Source organism: Centrocercus urophasianus, unplaced genomic scaffold (genome assembly GCF_019232065.1).
Source record: "Centrocercus urophasianus isolate 14NV4802_14NV808 unplaced genomic scaffold, USGS_Curo_1.0 seq_13, whole genome shotgun sequence".
NCBI classification, from domain to species: domain Eukaryota; kingdom Metazoa; phylum Chordata; class Aves; order Galliformes; family Phasianidae; genus Centrocercus; species Centrocercus urophasianus.
This window is the reverse complement of record NW_024884475.1, coordinates 25,304,813-25,329,647: the sequence shown is the minus strand read 5'-3', so window position 1 is coordinate 25,329,647 and position 24,835 is coordinate 25,304,813. Positions and strand designations below refer to the sequence as shown.

The 24,835-nt window shown below is 39.6% G+C and overlaps 2 protein-coding genes across 4 annotated transcripts in view; both read right to left on the bottom strand.

Annotated features, from left to right (window-relative positions):
- Positions 1–9,163, bottom strand: part of EXOC1 (exocyst complex component 1) — a 25,677-nt gene extending 16,514 nt beyond the window's left edge. For both annotated transcript variants that reach the window (XM_042812260.1, XM_042812261.1), the window contains exons 1-8: positions 9,084–9,163; positions 6,379–6,512; positions 5,755–5,885; positions 4,696–4,855; positions 2,843–3,030; positions 2,280–2,507; positions 1,912–2,044; positions 1,611–1,720 (exon numbers count right to left, since the gene is read on the bottom strand). In XM_042812260.1, the coding sequence (XP_042668194.1) occupies positions 1,611–1,720; positions 1,912–2,044; positions 2,280–2,507; positions 2,843–3,030; positions 4,696–4,855; positions 5,755–5,885; positions 6,379–6,502 (1,074 nt within the window). In that variant the 5' untranslated portion in view covers positions 6,503–6,512; positions 9,084–9,163. The remainder of the gene's footprint in view (positions 1–1,610; positions 1,721–1,911; positions 2,045–2,279; positions 2,508–2,842; positions 3,031–4,695; positions 4,856–5,754; positions 5,886–6,378; positions 6,513–9,083) is intronic.
- A 5,146-nt stretch (positions 9,164–14,309) lies between these two features.
- Positions 14,310–21,135, bottom strand: EXOC1L (exocyst complex component 1 like). Of its 2 annotated transcripts, XM_042812209.1 has the most exons (4): positions 21,015–21,101; positions 17,686–18,424; positions 17,330–17,457; positions 14,310–15,450 (listed from the first exon to the last, which is right to left on the bottom strand). In XM_042812209.1, exons 3-4 carry the CDS (start codon positions 17,426–17,428, stop codon positions 15,187–15,189), a joined length of 363 nt encoding a protein of 120 aa, XP_042668143.1. In that variant the 5' UTR covers positions 17,429–17,457; positions 17,686–18,424; positions 21,015–21,101; the 3' UTR covers positions 14,310–15,186. The 2 variants fall into 2 exon arrangements, with proteins under 2 accessions (XP_042668143.1, XP_042668142.1); XM_042812208.1 differs by lacking the exon at positions 17,686–18,424 and having other exon boundaries at positions 21,015–21,135.
- Positions 21,136–24,835: the final 3,700 nt, after the last annotated feature.

Sequence of the window (24,835 nt, the reverse complement as noted above, 5' to 3'; positions counted from 1 at the left end):
AATTTTATACATGCCACCTTTTAACGATTTTTTCCCCCCCCCCCCCCCCTTCTAAAAGCTTAATGCAGAGGCTCGTCTACCACATTTAACTATTCCAGTCTAATCTTGCAGTGATTTTTTTGTTGTTGTTTAAACTGCTGATTAATACTTGATTAGAAACAACTTCACAGAGGGTAGGTAAGTTTATACAGAAGACAATATGAGGTCAAAGTTAGTACCAGAATTTAAAATACACATTGTTTACAACTGTGAATTTGCAATGTTACTCATTCTTAATAGCACTGGCAATCTCTTTGATAGCAGTTGATCTAATACACACAGTATTACACTAAAATAGTAATCTCTTACCATTTTTAACAATAAAATCCTTGGCGCAGATCATCAGAAAAGACATTCTGCTCAAAAGCCACTTTCATTTGCAAATCTAAGATTCAGATTTCATTTATGATTGCCTTTGCATTGGATAATTTCTACTTGATCATCATTTAAAGGCCAGGACAGATGGCCTGCATTCAGTTTTTCAAAATACAAGTCATGGGAGAAATGTACTTAAGAATAGAGCTGAAGATAAAAATTTTAACGTGCTTTAGAACTCTGATTTCTCTGCAGAAGAAAACATAGGAAACACTTTCCTACCATTAAAAGAAAAACAGACTTATACTCTCAAATGCCATTTTCTATGCAATTTTCCAGCATAACTCTTTTCTATCTCCTGCAGACTAATAAACACAAACTGTAAGTTCAACTGCATTAATATGTAGAAAAACTAACCTTTTATTTACAAATACTATTGTTTCAGACCACTGTACAGTTATATACATACTACAATTTTCTGAAAGAAAATGTGTCTCTGCAAACTTTGGAGATCAGAGTTTCTCTATCAAGAAAATAAACACTGGTGGTAAAAACACTGGAACTGAGAGAGGATGCAAGTCTGATATTCTGCGATCAGGAAGGATTTCTTATTGTAAATACAAAGATGCAGCCACTAGTTGGGTAAGTCAAGCTCAAAAAAATTAGTTGGAGAAGCTTGTATGAAAGCTGATGTACTCACTGGAACTGAAAGATTGGAAGCCTTGCTATAGAGTTGAAGGAGGGTCTGAGTAAACTAATTGGAGATAAAAGAAATAGTAAAGCGATAAAAAAAGATTGAAAAAAGAAAAGACATCCAGCCCTTAGGAAACAAAACTCATGATAGTGATCTCTGAATATTTTAAATAAAGGCTCAAAAATCGGGGTTTAAACATTTCCTTTCTTCTTTTTTAGCTTTTGAAGTTCAGAGATCAAGAACCCTGATCTTTACAGCCTCCATGACCCATGAAAGTTAACACTTTTTTTCAATTAGTCAAACCTTAAAGTTAAAATAAATCCTTACATAATGACACATCTGCTTAACACAGACACTGAATCCACTACAGAGAAATATTTTTTTAACAGACTTCTGTAGTCACTACAGTTTGATGCGATTTAGTAATCTCTCTCTCCAAGGTACCTCAGAAGTCCGTTCAGTTGCTGGTTAGGTTCACAAAATACACACAATTTTAGATTGTGTTCCTTTTCAGGAGAAGTTTAGGATTGAAAATTTCATATAAAATAATAAGAAATAATACCTGCTGAACAAATACGCTGTTCAAATGGCTGGTAAGTCTCCGTGCAAACTGCTCACGCAAGTCACTAAATCGCTGCTGTTGCTGTTTGACTGCATGAAGCATATCATGTCCTAAAAAGAAAAAGAATTCACAGAGTACAAACATATGTAGTAATATACTGCATGTGGGAACCAGCAGGACAAAAGGTCACAATCCCTTCTGTGTTTGGAAACAACATCTGAGACTGGTTGGAAAAGCACACAGAAAAGAAGCACTATCACAATAAATTTAATGTTAGCTTGTAGTTTAACAGAAACATTACCTGGACGAAGAGCTACATTCATACACTGCAGAAGGGCATCTGCTGCATTAGTGCAGGCCTCAATGCCTCGAGAAGATGTCAGATCCCCTTCCTGGAGGGCCTTTATATGACCTTTAGCCAAATCCATGTGATTCTACAAAGTAATAGATTTCCTTAAGCAAAATCAGGTCATAGCTTCCTATCCCGCTAAACCAAGAATAATAAATACAATTCCTCTATTATAAAAGCTTACTGAAGTGAGTGCAATAATAAAACAGAAACAAACTGATGTTAATTTAAAGAACATACAGATATCAGAGAGGGCAGCAACTTAGAAGAAATTTATACCAAATTTGAACAGGCACAGTAAACACTATAAAACTGCTTACCACTAAGTACTCTATCTCTGACAGTAGCTTCACATTGTTTGTGTAGCTGAGATGGATTAGGTGATTACTTTCTGAAATTTGATCCATTTGCTCTTTTACACTCTGAAGCATTTCTTCATAACTGCTTAATTTTATCTCGATTTGGTCCACTTCCTTTAGAGCCTCATCCAGCAACTTCATCAAGATATTCACCTGTTTCTCTGAGGCCATAATGGACTGGATATTTGCCTGTACAGAAAATTATATCGTAAGATTTTGAGACATTTTTGCACCTCAAAAGCATTTTGATATACTCTTCTGTCTAAACCTATGAACATAAATATGAATGTCTATTCTCCCTGCATTTCCACCTTCACGAAAGCTATATATGAGTACATCCTTTTTATCTTCTCTCCTGTTTATGTGAAAGCTTGCAATTTATTTCAGAAGGTCTGGAAGGTGAATAATAACCTACAGGTTATAGTTCTGTTTAGGAGAAGATGTATGTTTAAACATGTAGCAAAATGTTAGCTACTTTTTCAGAAAACAATGCTGACACACTGTACATCAGAGGAAATGTTTACCCCATCTAGAACTTGCAGCTCTCTAGACAACTTCTCTGCAAAGGCTTCAGCATTAGAGATAGCGCATTCACACCCTTCCATCATAATTTCAATATCCTGTTCTTCTCTTGCATTTAATTCCTGGTATTCATCCACCGCCTCTTCATCACCTCCTGCTACACTTTGATTCTCTCCGCTTGGAACTGATTCTTGTGTAGAGAAGGAAAGTAAAACACGTTACCAAAAGCAGAAAGTCAAAAGCATTTTAAGTGTACTGACGTACATTCAACAGTATTTAAATAAATGAATCTATCAAATCACTTTCGTAACAAGCATCTGCTACCTATGCACACTTTTTTCAAGTCTTCCATGGGTCTCATTAAGATTTTCAGAACTGGTTCCCAATAGTGGTCATTTTCAAATCATGCAACAGAAGTAAAATACAAATAGCCAGCTTCCTTTACTGTATGTAAAAAAGGGCATATTGTCTCTGTCCATTCACTTACCATGCTGGTAGTCAACATCATACGTAACAGTATTATTCTACAATTGCAAGCAAAAGACTGATAGAAATTCGACTCTTTTGGTAGACTGAATGTAAGGAAATATACTAAAGTTAGATACATCTTCAGCATCAAGACAATTTTTATCCAAAGGTAAGTTGCACAGCAGGAAAAGCAGTACTGAATTAAGAGAAAGTTACATAATGGTGCCTTTGAAGAAAAAAAATTCTTGTTGCAGCATTTAATTCAAATAGTAACCTAATGACTGAAAAACGTTGTATACAATGTTAATGTAGTCCAGGCAGCAACTATGTAGGCAATGTGAAACATCTCTTATCTCTACTAACTTCGTAAGTTATTTAAAGCCCTGTTTTCAAAGAGAGTAAGAGTGAAAAAGCACATTATTCAAGAAAAAAATGCTTAAACAGCAGAATAAAGAAAAAAGGTGTTACGCACCTTCGGTGACTTTAGGCAGTTCTGGAGTATTAAAAGGTATGGAAAAGCAGAGGGAAAGGAAGCAGAGAATGTTAGCTAGGCAAAGCATGAACACTGTGTATTTCTAAGTGGAAGTAAGTTTGAATGGTTTAATATCACAAGAACTTGAAGAGGTAGAGGTCAGCTATAAAAAAGTTTCTGACAACACCAAAATATAGAAATGCTATCCTGTTTTACACTTCTAATCCACATTCCCCTACTCAAATCAGTCCAGTATTTAATATCAATCTTCAGCTCAGCCAGTTCTGACAGAAGTGATGCAAAATATATCTACTTGCTAGATTTTAGCAGAAACTTAACTGGTAAAAGATAGTGAATATAAAAATACCAAATACAACACAAGCAAATGACAAAAAGTCTTTTTGGCATCCAGTCACTCAGATGTGATAGGATCCAGCAGAATTTAATATGAGTCACAGAGTGTATTTAGAAACCAGATGAAAAAGGTCATCTGAATTTTAGCATGCTACTTGAGCACCACTTTTAAAAGTATTTTTATAATTCACAGCAAATTAGAAATGGAAGATTTTTTTAATTTTATTTATTTTACACACACAACTACCAAGCCTCACAGGTTGATTTTGTTCTGTTCAGAAAGATGATATCTTAGAAATACAACAAACTCATCAATATTAGGATTTCATTAATCAACTATTTTGACCCAGTTAACAGATTTACAGTATCCAGTTTTCTGTTGGAAAATGAGTTATCTAGTCTTCTTGCTTATTTGAAAACTTTAAAACCATGAAGGAATAAAATTGAATAGGAAAAAAGTAAGGGTTAGAATTTTTTTTTTCCCAGTACATCCACTTCATATTAGTAGTTACTAAAATTTGCACTTAACATGCAGATATCATAGAAATTGTATAAATTTACCTTCCAAAAGTTGTGAACTGACATTAATGAAGTCAATTTTTTTTCTAAGGTATCTCTGATTGAGTTTCCAGATGCATGAAATGAAAGTGTTCTTTTCCACTGTGCTGCTTGCAACCCATTTGTATACTTTGTCAAAATGCAAATCAAATTCAGGATTCTCCTGCAAAAGACAAGATATGTTACAGCCTCAACAATCGAACAATTCTCTGAGCTGCACAGATTGTTTCTTCATTTAATTACTGATAGGATAAAATGGAACTACACATATGCCAACCTTGAGCTGATACACCAATATTGGCACCTTGATGTGCCTTAATGAAAAAAAAAAAAAAAGCAACAAAATACAAGTAATGAATACAGTATTCTCAAGGAAGACGAGGTAACAATAATACAATACAGAGATTAGTGAGAGTTTAAAGAAACATTTGACAGCATTGCCTGCCCAGAAACACAGTCCTCAAAATGACTAACTGCCTTCTGTTGCCAAAAAGGGTAGCTGGAGTTACTGACAACACAAAACATAACTCAGGGAAGCTCAGGGAGTAGGCAAGGGGAGAAGCTTATTAACACATCGAGACTATACACTTTCCACAACCTTCCAACTTCACGATTCAGAAGGTTTAAGAGCTCACCTGCAAACCTATATACTGCTCATTAAAAATGTTTCTGCATTCTTGTAGCCCAGTATCAATAGCAAGATGGTCATAAGAGGCAACTAAGAATGGAATAGTAAGGCACGAGGCAGAAAAAAGAAAAGTGTATTGGTTCTTAGCAAAAACACTGCACAATCACTGAGAGACCACTATAATGAACTAAGCAGATGTTCAGAGTATTGCTGTTGGGGCATATCTAGACTTACTCAGTTTAACAGGGCTATATTCTTGAGAAGCCTGGAAGAAAATGCAGGTATAATAACCACAGGAATGTATGATCTTAATCCCAAACGAATATGTTATTAAACTAAGATTTAGAGCAACTAGTTTCAGGGAAGCCAGCACTGCCTTGGAACCAAAAGAATGCTCTGAACCAAGCACTAACCCAAAAAAACGTTACACGTACTTTAACAGCATCTTTGGCATCAACAACAGCAAGGTCTCGAAGTGCCCATGCAGTCTGCCGTTTGTAGAAATCTCCCTTGTCAGATTTTTTCACTTTTACCACATTTACTTGCACCGGTCGTTCTGTTGTCACTGTTAAATGAAGTACAAGAGTAATCTCAAAATGCAGAAAGTGACATCGTTTTCTGCTGTATTTCAAGTTCCAAATAGAATTACTTGTAAGGGAGTTCAGTTCCTGTGGTTTTCCAGAGCCCTCTGCCTTGAATTCTTATCAGCACTCCTTATTGCATCTTATTTACACTGATCAGCCTAGAAGTCTAACAGATGTCCCTTCTGAGCACTAAATAAAGCCTGCTTCAGAAGCTCACCAGTCTCACATAAATAGTTTTTAATCTTTAAGTCCAAATTGCATGGAGATCTAGGAGTAAAAGTACAGAGCTCTCCTTCTTTCTTAATAGAAGCAATAACACAAGTGTAAACTACAATTGATTTTCTCCATTAGAAACGGGGCACTACTTATACAGGGCAAGAATTAATGCTGTCATGTGTTGTAAATAAAACTAAGAGAAATGTAACTGAATAAAAAAGGCAAAGACACACAGTACAGTGCAGTATTGCTACATACCTGTGGCACACAGAAAGCAGTTTCTCTTCTTTTTGCCTGCTTTGCATACGTTCACAATGCTCAGTAAGCGCTCATCATTGGGAGTGAAAATATCCCTCTGTAACGCATGCTTGATTGCAGTCATTTTCTCTCAACTGAAAGATTTTATGAAGACATAATGCATTCAGACATTTAACACACCTAATGCAAAACATCTCTTAAAAGTCTAGAAACTTTGGGTTTCTTTGTTCTGTTTTTGAAGTTTCACAAAGACCTGTTTCAGTGCTCTCGCCAGAACATACTACTAAATGGAACAGGTAGTTCTCATTCCCCTCTATCCTCACATACAGGCCTATCAATTGTCACAGCAATGCAGAATAAAGTACATCACTGTACCTGGCAGAAAGTTCCATTTGAAGACCTATGTCAAAAAAAAAAAAAAACCACAACAAAAAAAAACCAACAAAGCCTATGATCTTTGACTAGTTTACCAACTTTCCCTTGGTATATGGACAAAGCTCAGAAATGGAAAACATTTTGGTTTTTATTTATGGTGTTCCTCAATCTGCCAAGGGAGCAAAAGGATATTTCACAAAGAGAAAAAGAAAACAAGCACGTATACGTAGGAAAAAAAAAAATCAAAGAGATTTCTTCCAGGAATCAGATGGCTACCTCAAACCCTAACTCCAACCAAATTCTAAAAAAGAATTCTGCTGACAGGCACCAAACAGCTATCCTTTACTCATTCTCACAGCCTGTGGCAATGAACGCAGGAGAGCATACAAGGAGATGAAAGAGTGCCATTTACACCTTTCTGTGCAGCAGCAGATAGAGCTTAACATTAGTGATGTAGTCACATACAAAACCAGACCGTCGCGCTGCCCAGACAAACTGCACTGCCACTCACAGTCCTAGCAACGAAGTTTACTCCATAGTTTTTTTCCTCATTAAGAACAGGGTTCTGGGCTGATGTGGGGCACATGGAAATGCAGACAGATGGGGAGGGGAAGAAAGTGACACTAGAGGCTGTTCAAAGGGTTCACCTCCATTCCTTGCCCCAACACACAAATGAATCACTCTTGCAAAAACAGCAGTGAGAAAAAGGAAAACAGAAGAAGGAGAAGCAGGAAAAACAAGCTGTTCAGATACGTGGGATGCATCAACAGCTTTTTTTTGGCTGCTTTTTTTTTTTTTTCCTCCGCTTTAAAAACGCAACATTCACTAGTAGCTCTGATTTTCTTTGGCAATAACTTGCAACATGATCAGAAGAAACATTTCAGAAGAAACATTGCTATTCCAGCAAATTAATTTACAACACTTAACTAAACATGCATTAAACAAGAATAAAATCCTGAGAAAGTCATAAAATTATGGAAGAGACCTCAGCATAAACAGGTGATTCTCCAGCAAAGGCCGCTGTAATTCCCATAAGAGTCTAGAGAATCTGAGGGAGAAGGAAAATACACTTTTTTGGAACTTACTTATTATTAAGGAATTAGTACCATTCATCTAATTCAGAACAGGTCCTCACATTACAGATTGCTCCAGGTGGAATAAGAAGGGCAACACAAACACGTTTCAATGATTTTAGTTAAAAAGAGTTCCAATACAGCTTGCACCCTAAAATTCTAGTGTGCTAAGAACATGAACAACACATACTGCATGCTACTTGTACTGCTTCATCATAAGGCTGCAGTTACATTTTAGGTTGTTTTTCTCTTGGAGATACTTGGGTTGCACTCCCTAACAAACACGCAGCAAACAAAAAAAGGATTTCGAGGGCAACTGAAACAGAAAGGACACTGACTTTATTGCCTACAGTATTTTATGTCCCACCATATCTCCCAGCTTAGGGAATTTGGCAATTTTAAATATCACTAATTAAAGGCTTTGAGAAAACAGAGGCCAGCATGCTAAGCTGGAACCAGTACTGCGAAGAATACAGAAGTCACAACATTTGAACCAATGCTGTTCGTGACACCTCTATGCCTCTGCAACACTCTTGTCAGCTGCTAGCCAACAGCATTCCTACATTCCTTCCCCTTCATCAAGTGCCAGGCCAAGCTTCTGTTTCCAAACTGCACCAGGTTGTGCTTTTCTTACTCATCAGCAGGAACCCAAACATGAACACACAAAGTACTGACAACCTCATGCATTTCAGAAACATCAGTTTTCCTTCCCGATTTAGGATTTTACCTCCTGCTCTAAACCACAGATTGCTGTAGCAGACCCCGCCGTTTCAGCACTGACAGCCACGACGTGCTCTGACACACAGCCCAACCTTTGCTGCAAGCTTAACCCCGAGTCGCTGCCACCAGAACCTTCACACGGAGCCGGGATGAAGCACGAGCACGTTCTTTATACCCGAGCGCCGCTGTCCCAAAGGAACCCCAAATAAGCAGGAGACAAAACTGCTTCCTCAAAACAATGCTCTAGGATAACTGAAACCAAGCCAGCTTCTAAGAAACGCCCTTAGACACCGCTGTATCTTTCTCTCTATAGTGACGGTGCAAACAAGGCCACTTATACGTGACATTCATCAGACACGGCATCGCGCCAGGTCCCGACCCTTCCCGCTCCGCCACCGCTCCCCGCGGGCCGCAGGCACAGCCCAGCCGTCCCGAGCCGACGAGACGCCGGGGCCGCGGGGAGCGCCCCAAGCACGCAGCGCGGGAACGACTGGGGAGGGAAAATGACGAGGGACGCCGGTAGCGCCTCGCTCTCACCGCAGCGCCGTAGCTGAGCGGGACGGTAGAAGCGACGGGACGGTAGAAGCGACGAGACGGCACCGCTCCGCGCCGCCCGCAGCAGCCCCGGCCTCGCCTTCACTTCCGCCCACGTGACCACGCAGCACGGCTGCCCGGCCGAGGCGCGCGCCCCCTACCGGCGCGGGGGCCGCAAAGGCCGCGGAGGGCCCGCAAGAAAGGGAGGGCGGAGCCAGACCAGAGGGGCGCGGGCAGGGGCGGGGCGGCAGCACGGTGTGAGTCGTAGAATCGCAGATCAGTCATCAGCCGGGAAAGACCTCTGAGATCTGGTTCAGCCAATGACCCGTTCCCGCAGTGCCTGCTAACCACGTCCCTAAATGCAGCATCTGCACGCTCCTTCAACACCTCCGGGGACAGTGTCTCCACCACCTCCCTGGGCAGCCCGTTCCAATACATCCCCACTCTTTCTGAGCAGAACTGTTTGCTGACATCCAACCTGACCCTCCCCCGGTGCAACTTAAGGCCGTTACCTCTCATCCTGCCACCTGCGATCCCGTCCTCGCCACAACCTCCTTTCAGGTCGTTGTGAACAGCGATGAGGTCTCCCCTTATTTTTGTATTGCTTAGAAGCTACTACCGTTTATTCCTTCTAATTCTTCTACAGATTATCGAGGCAGATGAGTGCACTTCTATTACTAACAAATAATTCCTAGGAAAACCATTATCACATCCAGATGAGTGGCACTTGATATGGTAAACAGCCACCCAAGAGAGAGCGTGATTAGTGAAGAGTACATAGTCTGGAATTTCAGAGCACACTGAAGACCAAACTGGAGAACAGCTGGAGAGATGCACAGGGCTGATGCACAAGGCTCTTTTTCACTTCAGTTTTATTTTTGGAAGCAATGGATGGCAACTATTTAGTTATTGAATAGATGTTTTTGTTTTCAAGGAGTGAAAGGATGATGATGCTCTGGTGTGCACTCATGGGGAACCATTTACTTCTAGATGTGTATGAAGACATTTGGCACATAAATGAACGCAGATGATCATCGTCCCACTCCATAAAGTGCCATGGGAAAGCTCTGCAGAGCTGATCTTCAAACAGCAGCTTCTGCTGCTAGTGGGGCAGCCTCGAGTAGTTCCCACATGCATAATGCTGAAGTGAGCTGGCTCCAAGGTAAGGGAATTTGCTCTCGTGTAAACGACTTTGTATCCCTTCCAAAATTGAAATGTCTTTCTTTACATAGTTTTAAATTGTTAGAATAAAACTACAGTACTTGTCAAATGCCTAACAGTCAGTGTAAGAGCACCAAAAGGAAGTATAGGCAGGAATTAGGTTGAAATCTTTGCCTCTAAAATAGCATTAAGCCCAGACAGCACAGGACAGGTATAATGTAATTGAAAACACTTTTGGAAGTGGAAGAAAAGGCTCCTCTGAGCTTCTATTGCCTTAGGATCAACAAGAGAAAAGAGAAGTTGGATCAGAGATGCAGTGGGATATTGCGAGAGTTTCATTTACACTCTGCTTGTTACATTCACTTCCAAACAGTGACAGTCTCCCTAAAGAGAAGCCAGTGGGTTTCTTTGAAAAGCCTGAGCTGCCTGTTTCAAGATGTAAATCTCCAGCCAAAGTGAGAGGGGGTGAGCCCTTGTATCATGTTATAGCTCCTTTGTTAATGTTTGCATCATATGAGGAAATTCCATGGCAATGTAAGGAAAACCTTCTTTCTTTTGAGGGTGACAGTACAGGAAAGTGTTACCCATGGAGCTTGTGGACTCTCCTCCTCTGAAGATATTCAAAACCCACCTGAATGCTTCCCTGTACAACCTACTGGGAAGAACCTGCTTTAGTTGGACTGGATGATCTTCACAGGTCCCTTCCAACCTCTATGATTACATGATTGTGTGATTAGTGCCAGCTCATGTTCTATGGCACTCCTGGGGCTTCCTTTTCAGCTGCAGATCTCCTCCCAGCACCCAGAAGTAGATCAAAATGATCACAACTGTCAATAGCACAACTGCAGGTGTAGGAGGAGAACAGTCATCATCCGTCTGCCAAAGCTACAGCTGTCCATGTCACTCAATACAACTTCTTTAAGAAGGGGCTGCCTTCAAAATCAAATTGGGTCGATAAGCCTCCAAAAAGAGCTGCCCATGCTATTACTGTGAAGTATTCATCAAGCTGGATCTCAGTTGTTTTGAGACCCAACTCTTGCCCAAGTCGCACTGCAGGCCTGCTGTGGCATTGGAGATACCATTGCACAGAAATCTGAGCAGAAACACTTTATTCTGTGGCAAGTTTTAGACTTGGAAAGTAAAGAGGCTTGGGCCAGGAGCAGCAGCAGGATCATATCCTACATGTATTGAAATGGCCAGGATGGTGCGGAACGAACAGGACGTGGTATGTTAGGAGGATGTGGGACGTTAAGAGGACGTGGTACTTTAGGAGCACGTGGAACGTTAGGAGGGTGCAGTATGTTAGGAGAGTGTGGTGCAGCAGTTTGCATGGGCAGTTGGAGCACCCAGTGTACCAGACAGCCAGAGGCAGAAACGCAGACCAAGGGGTGTGTTGTGCACCCAGATGGGCTTCCCAAGGAGCAAGAGGGCTGTCCAAACCTTTGACTGTAGGGAGCTCTGAAATATGGGGGCCACCCACGGGACTGAGGTAGACGAGGGGTGTCATGGGTGCAGAACTGGATGATCTTCTTGAGCCAGCAGTTGAACTGAGAGAAGAGGTTGCCAGGCTGAGATGCATGCAGCAGAGAGGGAAATTGTCACCTGGTATCGCATGGCTGCATGGGCAGACAGACAGCTCTGTCTTTGGGCCCAGACAGGGGAGGGTGATAAACAGGCTGAACTGAGGATAAACACAAGCAGGCTGAGGGGGGCTGGACTCTTGCCTCTGCTTGGAGCAAGAGGGTCTTGGTGAAAATTATCTGAGGTTCATGAACTCCTAAACAGTGCCTTCACTGTGTTTTTTTTGTTGATATGGAAATATATTATGTGAATGATATTGAAAATGCTTTTTTGTTTGTTTGGTTGGTTGATTGTTGAGGTTTTTTTGTTTGTTTATAGCATGGATCTGCGGAATCTTATTTTTCAAGTATGGAGAAAAAAGACAAATATAGCACCAACAGATCAGGAAGTCACCAATTGCAACTGTATTTCAAAAGAATGCTCTGAGGTATCAATTATTAGAGATTCTACTTTTTTTATTACCATATGAATGATTCTTTCATCCATAAAATAATTCCTTGTGCCTAGTAAGCAAAGAATTTGTTGACTTCACAGAAAACATTGTTAACTTCACAATAATATATTCAAACAAGACAACGTGGCACAATATATAACGATATTCTGCTTTATACATGCTATTGTAAAATGTCTTTGTACAGCCTGGATGTTGGGGAAATACTTTTTGTAATGATGGATCAAATGCTGGACTGAGTTATCTCAAAGACATTTTGGTAAGAACAACTGCATTTCTTAAACAATAATTATAAATACAATCCTTCTCTCAAACAATATTTAGGTGACAAATGTAAGCTGTAAGTTTTCAAAAATTGCTGAAAATTAGTGTTAATCCATATAAACTGCCTTCACAACTGTCAAGGTATAGATAATGATTAAGTTTTGTGTTAGAATGTGTGTAATTTACAAGATAAGTCTGGAATAAATATGTAACTTATTAAGATAATCAAATATATGGCCTTTTTATATACAAGCAGTAGGTTAACATTTTAAAAGAAAAGTAGAACGCTGTACATTTTATACAGTTTTTCAAATATGCCCTCACTTATTTGATTTTATTTCAACTTTGAATCCAAAGTACATTTGCACAAATGTTTTCAAAGGTGGGAGTCCATGTGAAAGGCTCCCAAGACCAAGTCATGATCTCCTTCCACAAAAAAACCATGATGGCAGTTACTCAGAGAGGACATTAATCAGCTTGTGATTTTCTGGGAGCTATTTACATTTATCAACTTTGGTACTTAGCTGGCTTAATCTAGAGCTACTCTCTCTGTACTCTCTAGGCTGCCAATAGAGAAAGTGAATTTTCTCCTGCAGGAAGTTGTGACCAGAATGGCACAGAATGGGATGGCATTGCTTTCTCTGTTGTCTCTGGGGGGGGAGTAGCCAGCTAGATCACCTGGGTGACACCAAGAAATATCACTGTGCCTCTTGCTGAAATTGTTCCTCTTCAGCTCTTGGTCAATACAGCTTTAATTCATCCTGCATTTCTACTGTAATATTATACTGTCACAAGTCCAGCTGTTATTTTTCTGTTATGGGTGAGATCTTCCCAACCATTCAGTAGAATCCACCCCACATTCAATGCAAATGTAAATACTAACACACATCAGTAGTGCACTGAATATGCTAACGTAGCTAGACACTGATGAAAGTTACTCTCATAATTCTATGATTTTTGAGAAGTCCATCAGTCACCTACTAAGTAATTGTAACTAAACGCCAAAAACTACTGTTCATATAGGATTTCCAGTAGTATGTTTGTGAATCCTTCTTTGTTTTTTGGCTCAAAGCTTGCTTCCTGAGGTATTTCTTGTGATAAGACTCTGAATGATTTGTTAAGGAGGCAAGTGATGGGTGCTAACTGTGTGACAGTCGATATCGCTTTGGGAACATTTGAAAGCCCCTTCCCCCAGAGCTGCTTGCTCTGTAGAAGAGCGGATGAGAATGCTCAGCAGTGTTCACTGGCGGAAGATCTGGCCTGTGACTAAACTGCTCCAGCTAGGTGTGGGAAAACTGGGGAACGATACCATCGTGTTCTGTAAGAAACAGGATGCAGATGGGCATCCCTGCTCCCTCTTATCTGCTGGCAAGGCCTGGAAGATGGGAACAAAGGAGTTTCTGCTGAGATCCCAGAGCCAGAAGCTGCCACTCAAAGGAGAGCTGACTCAACCACTATCAAGCACTGAAAAGGGGCCATCCTCATCATGCTTCTCGCAGTCATCAATAGAACAACTCTGCCTGACGAACCGAACCACCACTACTGAAGATCAAAGACTGAACTATGAACCACGCTGGATCCATGGTGGTGACTATGTCCCTCTTGCTTCCTATAAAGACCCCTTGCTTCTTCTTTTCTATCGCCCTCCTTCCCTTCCCCATTACCCTAATTCATAATAGTGTCCGTCCTCCCCTTCCACATTCCCTAATTAAGATTTGTAATAAACTGGTCGGACCAACATTTGAACCGTTGCTTCTTAATCTCATGCTGGATATACAGATAATAAAAGAACCTCCTCTCCCTCCTATAAATTGGAGTGAGACAATGTTGTTAACTTTTAGTCCTGAGGCAGAGAAGAGACATAAACAGGTGCTATTCCCTAACCAGGCCTGTTCATGTACATAAACAAGTTGCAAGAAAGAAACACTAGTGATGTAAAAAAAAAAAAAAAAAGATTTCAAAGGTCTGACAAATAAAATAATTCTGCTTCAAAATATCCATTTTATGTTTCTATGACAATATCATAAGTAATGGAAAGGTCGAAGGGAGCACTTGATATTCAGGAGGAAAAATCACTGTAAGTGCATAGGTAAAAACTGGTCCCACAGTACACAAATGGAAAACTCCATACTTCATCAGGATGAGTATTTGATTCATGTATTTATGCAGGTGTGATCTCTTTAACAGAGTTCTGTATTTCAACACATTTGAAAAATGAAAACATGCATCATTCTTGTGCAAAATTCATTTTTCTTGTTTTATTTTTCTACTTTAGGATGTAAATGAACTGCTAATGCTCTTAAAATATTTACCAATATTTCTAGCTATTCATGAAAAATGATTTATACCTCTATAAACATATAGCAAACTGTAAACTTATCTTACATTAACAACCACCACTGAACTTAGGAATCACTGTCCTTTTTTTTTTTGAAAGCCTCATGTATTTCTATTTGCCAGTAAGGCCCTTCTAACACATATAAATTAATGGTCAGACGGATATTAAAAAAAAAAGAGGTTCCTCTGTGGACTTATAGGTAAAATTAAAAAGCAGATATCACGTATCATTTATTGTTATTTTCATCAGATAATTTATAAAATGCTGGTTAGCAAAATCAACCAGTCCCTTTAATGTTATAAAATACATCTTCAGGACAAAGGACACAAGGAGAGACATAAAAGGTTGGAAGCATAGAAGCATATTCTCATAAGTACTAAACAATCCCTATTGTTGGATGACCAGATCGAATCATCGTTTAGGTAGGTGCTATCAAAGTTCACAATCTTCAAGTCCTTTTTAAGATACGTTTCATTCAGATTGCTTAGCGTTCGAGCAAAGGTGTATTTAGATGCACAACTGTATGCCTCCATACTGTAGACTTCGTGAAAGTGCATATCAAAATATGGATTATCCTAAAAAAAATTGAGAACAAAATTATTACATGCATTGTAGACATCAGAATGGCAATTTCTTGTTTTCTGTTTACTTACTTTTAGGGTTTCTTTTTCTCAGTTTTATGGATTCCAAAAAGTATTAGCTATGGACTTTGTGTATTTCTGCTATTCCTATTAAAGAGTCTTGTAAAATTTTACTAATTAACTGTTTATAAGTAGCTGCCTTTCTTTGCCATTATGAGTTTTGCCTAAGTAAAACTTTCAGAGTTTGTCTAAGGAAGACACTGCACTTTATTGTGATTATACAATGCTGTTTTGAAGTGAACCAATTTGTCATGTTGCCTAAAACACACTTGCCTTCTGACTTGCCTGTCAGAAGAAGAATATTGATTGCTCTTCCTGCCCAAACTGTAATTTTATGTGCTTTCAAGCTCTTGGCACAATTAATACTAGCAACAGCTAAGTTATATTAAATTCCATGGATATGAATAGCAATATGATGAATATTTATATCAGTGCTAATCATTGTGTAATGAGGAGTTTGAGGCTCATCTATGCTTTTCTGTAACCAAAAATAAGATTTTGAACATCCTAGTTGTGGAAGGCTGAATAATTTCTGATGAAAAATATTTGAGTTTTTTAAAAACAAACAAAAAAGAAACCTTAAAAAAAAAGTTGAAAGTTACTGAGTCCATGTAGGCAAACAGTAAGTAATCTTCTGGCTGCCTTATCTGGTAAAGGGATAGGAACATCTCCAGCTGCAAGATAACTTGGAGAGTACATAAAATATTATTAGCTTTGGCTATTTTCCCCTCTGGCTTAAGCTGCAAAGAGTTCACGTGATTCGTGGATACTCTGAATCTGATCTCACCTCCACAGTCTCTTAGGTTTCTAGTTTTAGAGTTGAGAGCAACGCACAAGGGACTGCAGACAGCTGCAGAGATCGTGGCTGGCTGCCCATGCAGGAGCTGTGGAAGACTTTTTGAAAAGAGAACAGTTGTCAGGATGGAATGAGTACAACTGGAGTCTGTCATTTTTCCTTGAATCAAGACTCTGACGCCCCTTTTGTCGGCTCTTGATTTCTATGTCATCAGGACAATATAATCTCAACTCTATTTTATGTTCATTTGAAACATGAAAGGTAAAAAAGTAATTTTCTCTGAAACGACATTTTATATGCATGGATGCCTGTTATAACACTTTATCTACAGTAAGACATTATCTTCAAAGCACTCTTATAGCTTCTGTAAAATAGAATTTAATTCTACTTTTGGTGTTTTGTATAAAATTGTATGTTGTATTGCAGCCTCATTTACCCTTCTGTAATTGAATCTGAGAGATAATGACTTTTTTAGCAGTAATATCAATCATAGCTGGCCAAAGCTGTTTGATTCGGTTATTCAACTGATGCAAGTAACGTGAATGAAATTTAAATTATGTGAAAGATGATGTTTTACATATTGATACAAATTCTCTTTGTTGTACAAACAAGATCCTAAATTCAAATGGAAGGAGTCTCCAAAAACATGTTTTCAAATACACTGATCTCAATTCAAATTTACACCAGGAATTGCATGTTGTGAATTTTTGTTCCCAGTTACAATGAACAAATGAGAAAACATCCAGATTGTCCCTCAGATCTCAACAGGAGAGATGAAAATTAAAATAAACAAGAAAATCTCTCTTTCTCCCCATACCTCAAGCAATATAAATATAAATGCAATCTGGACCCTCTCGCATGCAATAAACTCAAAAAACCATGGAGGCTTTTTGTTTTGTTTTGTTAAAAAAAAAAAGATAATCAGATAATGTCCTTCAAATGCATTTCAATACTTGTATTCCAACTTGCAACATAATAGAATTATATTCTGTGTATTTAATAATACATAACACTTACAGTATCTGCTTCTTTTCCATCAATCATCTCCAGATCTTTTAAAAACCACTTTTCAACTACTTCATATTTCTCTTCTCGATCTCGAAAGTGTTTTACCATACATATTTCTACTTCTTCACTTTTAGACACTGCAAGACAAAAATAGTTATGATATGCAAGCAAATACTTCCCCAAAGTTCTAATAATAAAATACTTAAACTTCATTTAAAATAATAATTTAAATGACAGTATGAGTAGAAATAGGCCAGTGTTCTCAGCCTACGAAACCTATCTGTCTTAAACAAATCGAGTGTTTAGCTTCCCCATCCTGTGAAAAGGCAATCTTTCCACTGCAAAAGCCTCTGGTTTGAACTCACCAACAGTGCAGTGAAGGCCCAACTCCAGCACTGGAACCGTGGGGATAATCCACGTATCCTGATTACTTTGACAGTGAATCCTTGGGGGTACTAAAGTCAGAGAACTGCCAAATCACTACCAAGGCTCTTGTGGGTATGACTGCTTTCTGTTCTGAGGATGACGTTCTCTTACAGACTTATTTTTAAACAAAACTCTCACTTCCCTATCAAATGTATTTATGTCACTTACCCAAAGTAACACTGAAAATACTTCTTAAAGCCTCACATTGTTCAGTGCTGTCTTTGTAGAAATAACTGTTTTCTGACTTAGACAGGAAATGAGAATAAAAAGAGCGTGCAGACATTCCTTGTAATAACTACCATTATTAATTGATTACACTGAGTGCTGTGTAGAAGATCAGACTTCTTTAACATGAAACAATTAGTGTGAAAAGCACTGCAGCTTGAAACAACTTCTGCACATCCAGCATACCAGCTGCTGGGCAGAGCACTTCCCCAAGCCAGCTTTGAGATTAACGCAGCTGATCACTCTAACTGTCACCTCTGACAACACAATGTGATGCTACAGATGAAGGACCAAGATTCTTTCTTATCTAAATTATGCCTGGAATTTTGAAAATCTATTCTGAAACTCAACTAGATTTATCTTATTTATGTTAAAACATGCTTTGCTTCTGACTTTTTTTTATAAGATGGTTAAAAAATAAAGACAAACAAAGGATTATCCAGCTTCTTTCCACTGCAAATTAAAAAGAGGAAAATGTTTAAATTAATTGTAATTCCCTCAGCGCACGGCTTCTCAAACAGCCTGCTGTGAAACACACACCACTAGTTTGTTTGTTTTTTTCCCCTTGGTTCTAACAGTCATAGTTGCACAATGATTTTTAATCAAAAGATCACAGGTGTGTTGTTCACCTTCTGTGATCAATGTTTTCATTTATGCATCTAGTAGGCTTCTCATAGAAAGTGCTTTTTTCACTTTGATTTTCTCCCATTTTGTTTGCTGCCCTGTGAAGCAGTATGTTGTCTCCCTCAGAATTAGAAGAAAACAAATTTAAACCCAAAAGCCCACAGTCTTTTCAGAAATAGATATCCTAGGCACCTCTGAGACCCACAGACTACCATTTCTCTATCACTCATGTAAGAACAGAAATTGTTCAAAATAAGGACAGAGGCAGATGTGTTTAAGAAACTGCTGCAGTAAGAATAATGAAACCAGGAGCACGTTCTGCTCAGTGGTGAAACCTGGGTGGGCAGTTTTCACCTATAAAATCTTAATTTTCCTGCATTTTAGATATATCACTGGGTCCTGAATTCAGTTGACATTTTAAAGACAACTATATTTTTGATAAAGAACATGAGTTCAGATCTACCATTTCACTCATTGAACTCTCGAAGATTTTCTTGTGGCAGAGATGGTTATGACAGTGCCCTCAAGAGCACAAATTATTTCTTAATGATTCCATGGACTGAAGACCTTTCTGGATTTTCTCCATTCCACTGAACAGTCTGATGTTAGTCTGCCAGTGCTCTCAGGCAGACCAATGCAGACTTGTGAAAGTTCCTAAATGTAGCTGCATTTCAGCTTTGCATTCTTCCAGGGCTCACAAAGAAAGCATTTAATGAAAGGATACTCTTGTCTTCACACAAAAACCTAGATTTGCTTTTTTGAAAAAAGGAAGGGAAATAAGGTTGGGCATATGGCACAAAAATAAGATTGTTAATAAGAAGTTATCCATGCCAAGAGTTCATTTTAATACAGATTTGAAAAGGTATATACTTCTAAACATTTGCCTTCGTGTGGTTTGACTAGGTTTTGTTGTTGTTGCTGTTTTTGTTTTCTCTTATGTTAATTTGAAATACAGAGGAATACAGTGAAGATGTATTGTGGGGATAAGATTTTAGAGAGTACAGAATCACAGCAGATTACAGTAACTGCTGGCAGATGAGTGCAACCCATTGTTCAGAATTAGAGTGCTACTCTACTCACTACTCAGTTGAATATGCCTGAATATATTAAGAGAGTTTAACACTGGATACTCTACATATATTTTCCTTTATGTCTTCAGTGACAATCAATCAGTCAAGCTGATTAGAGGCTTTCTCTAATGGCTTGTTCTTCTCTACCTTAGGAAGAAATTTTTAGTTAAAATTGTATAGATAGCAAATGTTTTTTCTCCTCTTCGGAAGTTTCTTAACACCAAACTGCTTAATTCTACTATCCAAATCTAATCACACTTCTACCAAATTGTTTTGTAAACTATGAATCAGGTTTGTATTTTTGTACATTTAGAAGCTCTACAATACTCAAGAATCCATATCTTAAAACTATTTTTGCAGTTCTAAAATATAAAATCTCTTCTACTAAAATCACATCTGTTGGGAACAGATCTTGCTCAGTATGTCCATTAACCTGTAAAATACAATTATTCAGATGTTTTCAAACATAAGGATCACAGAATATATTTGCCATCATCCCATATTGGCCAAAAAAATTCTGAAATACAGAGATGATTTCTATCTGCTCTGTGTGTTTTGATCACCAAGAGGAAACAGACTGCAAAAAGCATTCCCTTCAACCCAACTGCTTATATCATAGAATCACCATGGCTGGAAAAGGCCTCCAAGATCATCTAGTTCACCTGCCCACCTGTCACCAATATTTCCCACTGAATCACATCCGTTGGTACAACATCTGAATGTTTCCTGAACACAAGATGCATGAGAATTTCTCTCTTTCCATCAGCTTCCACTAGTACAAAAATAATAATTAAAAACATAACGCAAACAGCCCTAGAACCATGTTCTAAAGTCACTAAGAAACACATGCACTTGAAATCAAATTCAGTAAAGAGCCAAATAATTAATTTTGTCACACAATCTTGCTTTAATCACGGTTCTTGCTAATTACTAATTCAAACATGTATTTGTTTAAGCCATAAGCCCATTTAATCGTTACTTAAGTAACTGGGCAGTATGCAGGACTTTAAAGTACGACAAGAGATAGCACAAAAGCTCTAAAAATGACGAATACTTCCTGCAAAGCGGATGTATCGTTACGCTACACGTACGTTACAAAAATCAACAACCTCCTAGTAGAGGAAAGAGCATTCCTCTTTCCAACAATCACTCCGAGCGCTGCCACGTCCAGCACGTTTACCAACAGCTGTGCGGAGATCCTCGAGTCTCCCCGCTGGTCAGAGCACTCATGCTCTCAGGAAGGAGGAGGAAACAGCAGCCCGGACAGCGCCAGCAGGCACAGCCGCCGCCGGGCAGCGCGGAGCCGGCCGGCACCCCGCGCCCCGCACCCACCGCGGGCAGCCCGGTACCTGCGGCGCACAGGTAGCAGCGCTCCGCGCCCGAGCCTTCCACCTCGATGAACTCTTGCAGCCGCAGCCGCCGCGGCCCGAAGAGCCTCTTGGCCAGGTCCTCCTTCACCAGCGAGGACATGGCACCCGCCCGGCAGCGAGCGACGCGCCGCGGGCCGCCCAGGCTGCCACCGGGGGGACATCGCCGGGCGCAGCCCCGAGGGGCCCCGCTGCCGGCCCGCAGCACTGCGAGAGCCGCGAGGCTGCGGCACGGGAGCGGCCGGGTGGCACATCTCGCCGCCCCGCCTCCTCCCGCCCCGGGACGGCCCCTGGACGAGCGGCGGTGCAGATGTTTGCAGCTAGGGGGGAAATTACCGCGTGCTGCTCTTTACATGTAGCAAATGAGAGGGCATAAAGACCCGTGCAACAGGAGTGTTCAGAGGGTGGGTGCAGTCAGGGGACGCAGGTGTGTTTCCGTGTATGAGAGGCTGGGTACATCAATGGGAGCGTTTTTGGAAGTGGTAGCAGTTCTGCCACGCTGCATGTGGGTGGGTAGCATCCGGTGTACATTTATTCCTCTAATTTATGGATCTGCAGTTGCCTGTTTTAGAGTTTTAACTCCTGGCTGCATGTAAAAGTTGAATGAGTAAAAAAAAGGAAAATAATAATAATGAGGTTTTTTCCTATATTATTAGAATAGTTCAGCGCCTGAGACATCCAGGTTCTTTGCTGATATGAAGTGAATGAAAGCAACTGCTCCTCCATTGTGTAGGTGTGAAACTAGGGAGAATAACCCTGTCTTGTAGATACTAAATATATTGCATGGGCTTTTTGGTCCCGTGTGTTTAGAGAGATAGTTGTGGTTCTTGAATCTATTGATGAATTTTCATCTCTGCTTTGGGAAAGCAATATTACTCTAAGCTTTAGGTTTGGGATATATGTTATCAGAAAGCATGAGCCTGCAGCCTTCGGTTCCTCACCACTGGTGTTACCAGCATCACAGTCAGGTCAGTGCCAGTACTAAGTGCCAGAGGCCTCATTGGGAACCTGGTTTTCCCTCGGTCTATAGCTCACATTGCATCTCTGATACTTGGTTGTTCTTGTGCAGGTTTGAAGCAACAGATGAAGAGGTGCTAAAGTACCTTCAGAAAAGTATCTTCAGCTCTGGAAGAATTATCTATCAGCTTTCCCTTGTGAGAGGTTCAGCTGACGGCAGTAAAACTGCCTGGATGGTGAGTTACATGGCACTGGCATCCTGGAAGTGACGGAGAGAGCTGAGGTAGTGGCTATGTGGAGCTCTGCTCTTCCCCTCTTGAATGTTCCTCAGATTATCAGAGAGACATTTTGAATTAGGCTTCATTTTTTCAGAATTCTATCAAACTCTAAGTCATTTTGCCTCGGTTTTCACAGGAGTGTTTTTTGGTTTGATGCATTAGCATTATTTTTGTCTTTGGGGATATTCTGCAATACTGATGTTAAGCTGCTCTGGTTAACAGTGTATGTCTGGTATCAGCACGTACCTTAGCAGCTCTGTACTGAAAGCTGTGTCTGGCCATTGGTGGGGCCGGGCTGTTCAGCTGCTATCTGAGCAGTACTGAAGGGTTCACAGCTGCTGGTTTATCTCCCTCATTCTTGTATAGGCAGAAGTGCTTGGAAGACCTTATGCTGTGATGTAACTGTTTTCTTTGTATCTCCTCTTAAATCAAATTACATTTCAAAAAAAAAAATATTAAAGAGATTAAATTACATCTGCAGTACGCGTTAGTACATTCTCAAATGCTACATCAGGACACTAAGTGACCACACTGAGTATGTAAAGAGATGTTACAGTGATGATTTTAATGTTGAATATTTTAATAAGAAACAGGAAAATCTGTAATTCAGTATTGTTCTTGATGAGAACATAGCAGGACAGCTCTGGTGAGCTGACAGTGGGATGGCCTGTAGTCATTTGGACAATGACAATCAACGTTTTTTTCTTATCTTTTGTATGCTTTATGGTTAGTTTTTTTTCTCTCTTTATGATTATATTACATTGTGGAGAAACATCTGCCCTATTTTCTAGGTGACTCACAAAATAACTTTTTTCTTCCAATTTCTCTGCTATTTTACTGACTTGGGTGGAAGGGAAGTAAGGCTTAGTAGGCTTAGGAATCCTCCCTTTCCAGCATGCACAAAAGCAGCTCTTATGTTTCCATGTCTGGTTACCAGCATATTACAGATTTTGTAGGATGATTCTTACAGAAGGTAAAGAGCATCTGCAATGTCTGCACAGTACTTCTTCCCTGCTTACACATTCTTCTGTTGTTTTTGTTTCCTTGTTCTGTTTCTTCCTGTTGCTTTTCTTCTGGTGTTATTTCTGTTCTCTTTCTTTTTCCCACTCATATTCAGAAACATACAACTCTTAAGGACTTAGAGGATCTTTTTATGACTCACGCAGGCCCTCTTATTTCACACACAAACTGGGGTTTAGCTGAAAGCAGGTGAGTATAGCCATAAGCATGTATGAAGAAGCATACACAAATCATACTACTGCAGGAAATCGTTCTGTTCTGCAAATTGAAGCTTTCCCATTTGACTCAAATTTAACACTACTCAGAAACTGTCAGTAAGAGCTTTCACCTTAATATGCCTTTTTGCTGGTGTCATTATTTACTGAGTAGAAAAAGCCATGCTGCCACAGTGTTATAGAAGATAAACAGATGTTTTGATCTATGAGGTTTCTGTTCCATCTTAGCCATAATACTGTAAGTCAAAATCCTGACAGTTCATAACTTAAAGGCAACAGTTAGGCAGTAACTTACCCAGCCAGCAAGGGCACATGGATGGTGGTCCAGAACCAGGCTCTGCTCCTGCTGTCAAGCACCACTGTCAGCCCTCCCTACCTGAGCTCTTCCCACTATATTCACAGATAGAACAAGTAAAACTTTTTGTTACCAATGCCATGAACAAATTTAAATCCAATTTAACACGGATTTTTTTTAACTGTCAACATCACAGATGTTTGTGGAAGCTGCATACCCCATACAACAGTCTCACTGTGATCTGCAAAGGGCCTCTCTACAAAATGAAATATTCACCAGGGAATTGTGTTAGACCTTTCTGGCAAATATTAATTATTCCTGTTCCTTTCTGTGCCCTGCCATTTGCATGCAAACTTACATTTTTTTCTTTACTGTATACAGGACATTAATTTTAATAGATGTAGTAGCAGATCCTAATAGGTAAATCTCACCATTTTTAATCTTTGTTATTTCTCAGATTCACTGTTCTGGGAAAAAGCAATTCAACAGCTTCAGAAGCAGTTTTTATGATGAGTCTTTATATTCCTTTGTATCTTCTGATGTGCATTAGTGTATACATCTAAATGATTACCCTGGGGCTTGATCCAAAACCCATTAGGTCAGTAATAAGATTTCCTTTAATTTTGGTGGGTTTCAGAGTAGCCATTAGTTGAGCAGCACAACAGTCACCATGTTTTCTGTTCACAAAAATGAAAGGATTACCAATGATGTTTGCAACTGTTTTTAATGAATAAACTTCTAGCATTTATGAAAACAGTCTTAAGAAGCAAATAATGACTGGGCTGAGGCAATGTAGAAAAGACCAATTTGCTACCTTGTTATCCTTCCACCATCAGTAGCAGAGGGGCTGTCCCCCAAGAAAGGCAACTCAGGAGCTGAGAGTGACATTTCCTTATTAAAAATAAGCACATTGACCACATCCTGCTGACTGGAATAAGGCATGAAAAACATATCAGTAGCTTTGCTCAAAACAGGTGGGAATTTGCTGTGTTCTGCATGATGAAGCACTCTGGAGGTGTATATTTGTTCTCACATCTT